This window comes from Furipterus horrens, unplaced genomic scaffold, assembly GCF_987537825.1.
Source record: "Furipterus horrens unplaced genomic scaffold, mFurHor1.1.pri manual_scaffold_2, whole genome shotgun sequence".
NCBI lineage: Eukaryota > Metazoa > Chordata > Mammalia > Chiroptera > Furipteridae > Furipterus > Furipterus horrens.
The window spans coordinates 163462340-163468339 of NW_028327172.1; the positions used below are offsets into that span (position 1 = coordinate 163462340).

At 42.4% G+C, this 6000-nt stretch overlaps 1 protein-coding gene across 1 annotated transcript in view; it reads right to left on the reverse strand.

Annotated features, from left to right (window-relative positions):
• The window catches only part of LOC150019857 (ras-related protein Rab-39A), a 37286-nt gene extending 36758 nt beyond the window's left edge, over positions 1 to 528 (reverse strand). Inside the window, exon 1 of the mRNA XM_090268083.1 lies at positions 161 to 528. Within this exon, the coding sequence (XP_090124209.1) occupies positions 161 to 387 (227 nt within the window). The 5' untranslated portion in view covers positions 388 to 528. The remainder of the gene's footprint in view (positions 1 to 160) is intronic.
• Between the last annotated feature and the right edge of the window lie 5472 nt (positions 529 to 6000).

Sequence of the window (6000 nt, forward strand, 5' to 3'; positions counted from 1 at the left end):
CAAAGGGGAAGCGAGAATGAAGTGTTTGGACTTTCAAGAGGGAAGGACCAGAGAGCATCTCCCCAGCAGGGTTCCTGCGGCCGACTCTTGGGGAAGGTGTGCACGGAGGGGGCGGCGTGGTCCCTGAGGTGCCCGGGTATCCCCTCTCCAGCGGCCCTACCTGAACCGCTCCTGCCCCGCCGTGTCCCAGAGCTGCAGCTTGATCCTCTTGCCCGGCTCGATTTCCAGCAGGCGGGAGAAGAAGTCCACGCCGACTGTAGGGTCGCAGGCGGGGGAGCGCAGTCCGGGAAAGCGGCCCTGGGTGAAGCGGTGCAGGAGGCAAGACTTGCCCACGGTGGAGTCCCCGATCACGATGAGGCGGAACTGGTAGATCCAAATTGTCTCCATCACTCACGTACCCTACAGGCTCCTGGGCCGCCCCACCCTCCCAACGGCCCTGGGCAAGTTCGGCCGCGGGAACTGTCCCTTCAGCACCTCTCGGACGCCAGCCCGCTGGCTTCCAGCATATTCCTGTGGCTGCGGGGCCTAGCCCCGCCCATTCTGGAGGGAGAGGCGGGGTCGACCAGGCCTCGGCCAGGGGGCGGGGCGGGGCGGGCCCGCAGCGCGGGGGAGGGGGAAACAGGCTAGCTGCGCCCGAGGGCTCCGGCCCGACTTCTGTAAATCACTCTCCCGCTAAGCTCACTGGGCGCCGGTGGGAAAGTGGGTGTGGTGAAAGGACGTGACAGAAACAACAACCAATGAAAATAAAGTAAGGTCCCAACTCCGGTATTGTCGGTCAATGAAAAGTGAGAATCATTTTCTTGCAAGCGTCAGGGCGGGCTTATCAGGTTCCGGCTCTGATTTTGAAAGTCAGGGAGGTCATAATCTGGGTCACTGCTGTTGCTTCTTTAATAGATTTGACCAGCTCTGTGGCCTCCGTTATTTCCAGATTTATGAAGATTCTTTTTGACGCTTCCTGGTCTCTAGTCCTGATGAGCGTCACCTCCGAGGTATTTTAATGTGAAGTAGTTTGAGAGCACGATTGAAATAAATTTGCAGAGAATGTTATGGATACTTCTGTAAGGGCTTTGGCCATTGCTCCCTGCGACTAGTATATTTTTTATTTTATATTTTTTGCTTTTTTTTAAGTATATTTTATTGATAATACTGTTACAGTAGTCCCAGATATTTTTCCCTTTGAACCCCTCCACCCAGTACCCTCCTTCCCTCCAGCAGTCCCATCTCCCCTTAGTTCATGTCCATGGGTCCTGCATATAAGTTCTTTGGCTTCACCCTTTCCTCTATGATTTTAAACTTCCCCCTGTCTATTTTGTACCAACCAATTATGCTTCTTAATCCCTGTACCATTTCCCCATTTCTCCCACTTCCCCCTCCCAGCTGATAACCCTTCAAATGATCCCCATACCTATGATTCTGTTCCTATTCTAGTTTGCTCAGTTGGACTTTGTTTTATTTTTTAGATTCAGTTGCTGATAGTTGTGAGTTTATTGTTATTTTAATGTTCATAGTCTTTATCTTTTTCTTAAATAAATCCCTTTAACATTTCATATAATAATGGCTTGGTGATGATGAACTCCTTTATCTTTACCTTGTCTGGGAAGCACTTTATCTGCCCTTCCATTCTAAATGATAGCTTTGCTGGATAGAGTAATTAATCTTGGTTGTAGGTCCTTGCTTTTCATCACACTGAATACTTCTTGCCTTCCAAGTTTCTTTTGAGAAATCAGCTGATAGTCTTATAGGAACCCCTTTGTAGGTAACTCTGCTTTTCTCTTGCTGTTTTTAAGATTCTCTCTTTATCTTTCACCTTTGGCATTTTAATTATGATGTGTCTTTGTGTGGTCTAGCTTCTTTGGGACTCTCTGTGCTTCCTGGATTTGTATGTCTATTCCCTTCACCAAATTTGGGAAGTTTTCCTTCATTATTTTTTCACATAAGCTTTCAATTTCTTGCCTTTCCTCTTCTTCTGGGACACCTGTGATTCAGATGTTGGCACGTTTAAAGTTGTCCTAGAGGTTCCTAAGCCTCTCATTTTCAATTCTTGTTTCCTCATTCTGTATTGGTTGGCTGTTTTTTTCTTCCTTATGTTCCAAATCATTGATTTGAACCCTGATTTCCTTCCCTTCATCATTGGTTTTGTGTGGATTTTTCTTTGTTTCATTTAGCATAGCCTTCACTTCTTCCCTTCTGCATTTTCTGTACTTAAGCATATCTGTCAAGTCCGTGAGCATCTTTATCACCAGTGTTCTGAACTCTATGTATGTTAGGTGGGCTATCTCCTCATCTGTTAGGTTGGCTATCTCCTTGTTGCTTAGTTATCCCTCTGAAACCTTGATCCATTCCCTTTTTGGGCTATACTTCTCTGTCTCCTCATCTTGACAGGCTCCTGTGTTTGCCTCTGTGTCTTAGGTAGAGCTGTCGCACCTGTCTGGATGAGTATTTTTTCTTTATATCTTTGTTTGTTGGACTTCCATGCAGCCTGATTTTCTGGAACTTCTGTTTGTCTCTAGTTTTGAGGTAGTTGTATTCCTTCTTAGTTGTGGAGGTAGATGCAGCATGTTTGTCTAGGCCTCTATCTTGGGCAGAAGTCCCACTAGTATCTTTTTCTCACTACTTTCACTACCACAGAAGACTGAGAAAAATGCCAAGTATCATCCCCATACTCTCAGTGTCCTCCAGCTCACGAAAGGAGTGAAGGAAAAAAATGAAATATTGAGATGCTCAATAAAGATCCCATGCCGATCGATGTCCCTTGCATATTGAAGTTTCTCTCCCTCTCTCCCTCCCTTGCCTGCTCTCTAAAAATAAATAAATAAAATCTTTTAAAAAAAATCCTGTTCTATGTCTCCCTTCCATAAATCAGAAAAATCTGAATGTGGTCTCAGTTTAGCTCGTCTGGTCAGGGACCTAATAAACAAAGCACACCTGAATTCTGGTGAGACCTTATTCATTTTCTCATGCCTTTCTTAAAACTGGAAAATAATGAATTCAAAGTTTATCTTTTAACATAGTTTTAAAGTATAGTTTTGCCAAAATAAAATTTTCAGCAGTTTCACACTTTTTCATGCTCACATCTAAACCTGTACTATCATTATTATCCTTCCTTTCTTGTTTTGGGGAAAGAGGGTATGTTTAATCCCCTGCCACCTATGTTTTTTGGACTTTTTTCCAACAATTGATCTCTATTTCATAGCATTTATACTTTAAATCTCCCCCTTTTCAATTATTTCTACTTCTCAGCCTATAAACCTACTCAAGTCTCCACAATCCTAAAACCAAGCAAAATATCTCTTCATTATGCCTCTCCTTTAGAGTTTTGCTTCCTACATTATTCTCCTTTTTAAACATTAGGAAAGAACCATTTATTCTCATTTCTCACCCACCTGTTGGTCTTCAACAACCCTCTCCATGCCTGATACACTCCTGAAATTTTCTAATACAGCTGCGTCCTCCTGCAGAGTTCTACCTGCCCCACTCCTCCAATCTCATCTTTCTTGACCTCCTGGTAGTTTTTCTTGATTATGTTGTGTTGCAAAATGCTGAAGTGGTTGACCCAACTCTTCACCACCATTCTTCTAGTCCTCCTCTAGTTAGGGATGGCCAAGTGAAAGAGTTCGACCAATGAGAGGTATGTAGGGCTTCTGGCAACACTTTTGCTTTTCTGATAAGAGACTGGCACCTGTACTGCCCTTCAGTCTTTCTCCTTGCCTTTTCCTTCCTACTTCGAAAGTGTAACAACCACCTTGTGACCATAAAGACAAAGGCTAGATGCTAAAAGTGGTAGTTGGAGAGAAAGCAAGAATTTAAGTCCCTGATTGAGTTGTTGATCTGTTGTATCATTTCTGGACATCTTGTTTGTGACAAATCAATACCTGTTTAAGCTACTGGTGGTTGGATTTTTTATAAGTGCAGCATGAAAATTTATTTCTTGGCTTCTATAAAAACATTCTCTTCTAGTTTCCTCTTCTTTTTAAACTTCTTCACTGACTCCTCTTTCTGTGACCTATTTCTTACATATTGAAGTTTCTAAGAGCTACATATTTCCTCTCTGTACCCTCTTCCTTTTTTTTTCCCCCCTGCTTCTCTTTGAGCTGTTTCTGGTGGCTTCATCTGCTCCATTGACTGTGGTTACTCCCTTACTCAAACCATATGACCTCTGCCCAATCTCAGTTTGGTCTTCAGATCTACATTTCCAACTACCTCTCCTCTTAGATTTTGGGTACACATTTCATATTAAACACATCTGCGTTGGTTAGGATTCTTTGAAGCAAACTCCAGTTAGGGAGATCTACAAAGATGAGTAAACTTATCATAAGGATACATAAGTATTTTTATGGAATCCATAGGAAGAAATGTAGCTGGTATTAGAAAGGGATTAGAACCAGAAAAGGGAAAGCTGTAAGGTACCCAAGCATCATGTGTCTTTGTCTATAACATCTGCTCAATTCTCTCTCTCTGCAATTCTCTGCAAACCAGTTTTCCCTGCTGCTTAGTTCATATGGAAGACCAAAGTTTCTGCAGTTTTCATGTTAGACATCTAGATACATATGGAGAATAACTTCCATTTCTCTGTAGAGACCGTCTAGTTGTCCCAGTTTGAAACAGATGTTCTTACCAAAGAGATATGGCCAGTGGGACAGGAATTTGCATCAAGCCAATCCCTTTAGATGAGGTATATGAGGTATTCGCAATCCTGGAGAAGAGGTAGGTCAATACCTTCCTTCCCTTTCTGTCATAAATATATTCTCACCCTAACTGGTCTGTCTTAGTGGGTTGGGCGTCATCCCGCAAACTGAAAGGTCGCTGGTTCAATTCCTGCTCAGGGTACATGCCTGGGGTTGCAGGCCAGGTCCGCGGTGGGGGGCATGAGAGAGACAACTGACTGATGTTTCTCTCTCACATTGGTGTTTCTCTACCTCTCTTTCTCCATCCCTTTCCTTCTCTCTAAAAATAAATAAATAGCCCTGGCTTGTGTGGCTCAGTGGATTGAGCGCCAGCCTGCAAACCAAGTCTTGCCAGTTCAATTCCCAGTCAGGGCACATGCCTGGGTTGTGGACTGGGCCTCCAGTTGGGAGCGTGTGAGAGGCAACCAATCAATGTTTCTCTCTCCCTCTTTCTCCCTTCCTTCTCCTCTCTCTAAAAATAAATAAATAAAACATATATAAAAGTAAATAAATAAAATCTTAAAAATATAGTCTCTATAATGTCCAAAAGTAAACTCAGAAGCCTTCTTGACATGTTTTCTTTTCATATATATTTACAGGTTGGTTAATGACTTTAGTATTTATTCTAGCTCGTTAGACAAGTGAGAGCTTGTGGTGTTGAATTTGGAGGCTGAGGGTTTGTGCTGTGTATCCATCTTGGACTCCTCCTTCTCTTTGGAAATATTCAGCCAATCATTAAATCCTTTTGCTTTTACCTCATTAATATCTTTCAGATTTATGATACTTGTGCACGTCACACTGCCACTTCTTTGTTCAATCTCATCACCTTAGATTCTATTTCTCAATAGCTTGTTTTAGTTTCCTAGGGCTGCTATATCAAAGTACCAGAAACAGAATGGCTTAAAATATAGTTGGCTCTTTGTATATGTGGGTTCCATATCCACAAAGTGAACCAAATTTGGATTGAAAGTATTCAGATAAAAAAAACTTTTACCTTGTGGCTGACATGTACTATGTAGTTAGGCCTGGGATGGTTGCCTCTGTATCGTACTGAACATATATAGGCTTGTTTTTCCTTGTCATTATTCCTTAACAATACAGTATAACAACTATTTACATAGAGTTTGCATTGCTTTAGGTATTACAAGTAATCTAGAGATGACTGAAAGTATATAGAAGGATGTGTGTGGGTTTTACACTAATACTATGTCATTTTATATAAAGGACTTGAGCATCCTTGAATTTTGGTAGCAAGGGGCTCCTGGAACCAATCCCTTGCAGATATCGAGGGACAACTGTAACAGAAACTTATTATCAGACAGTTCAGGAGGCTAAA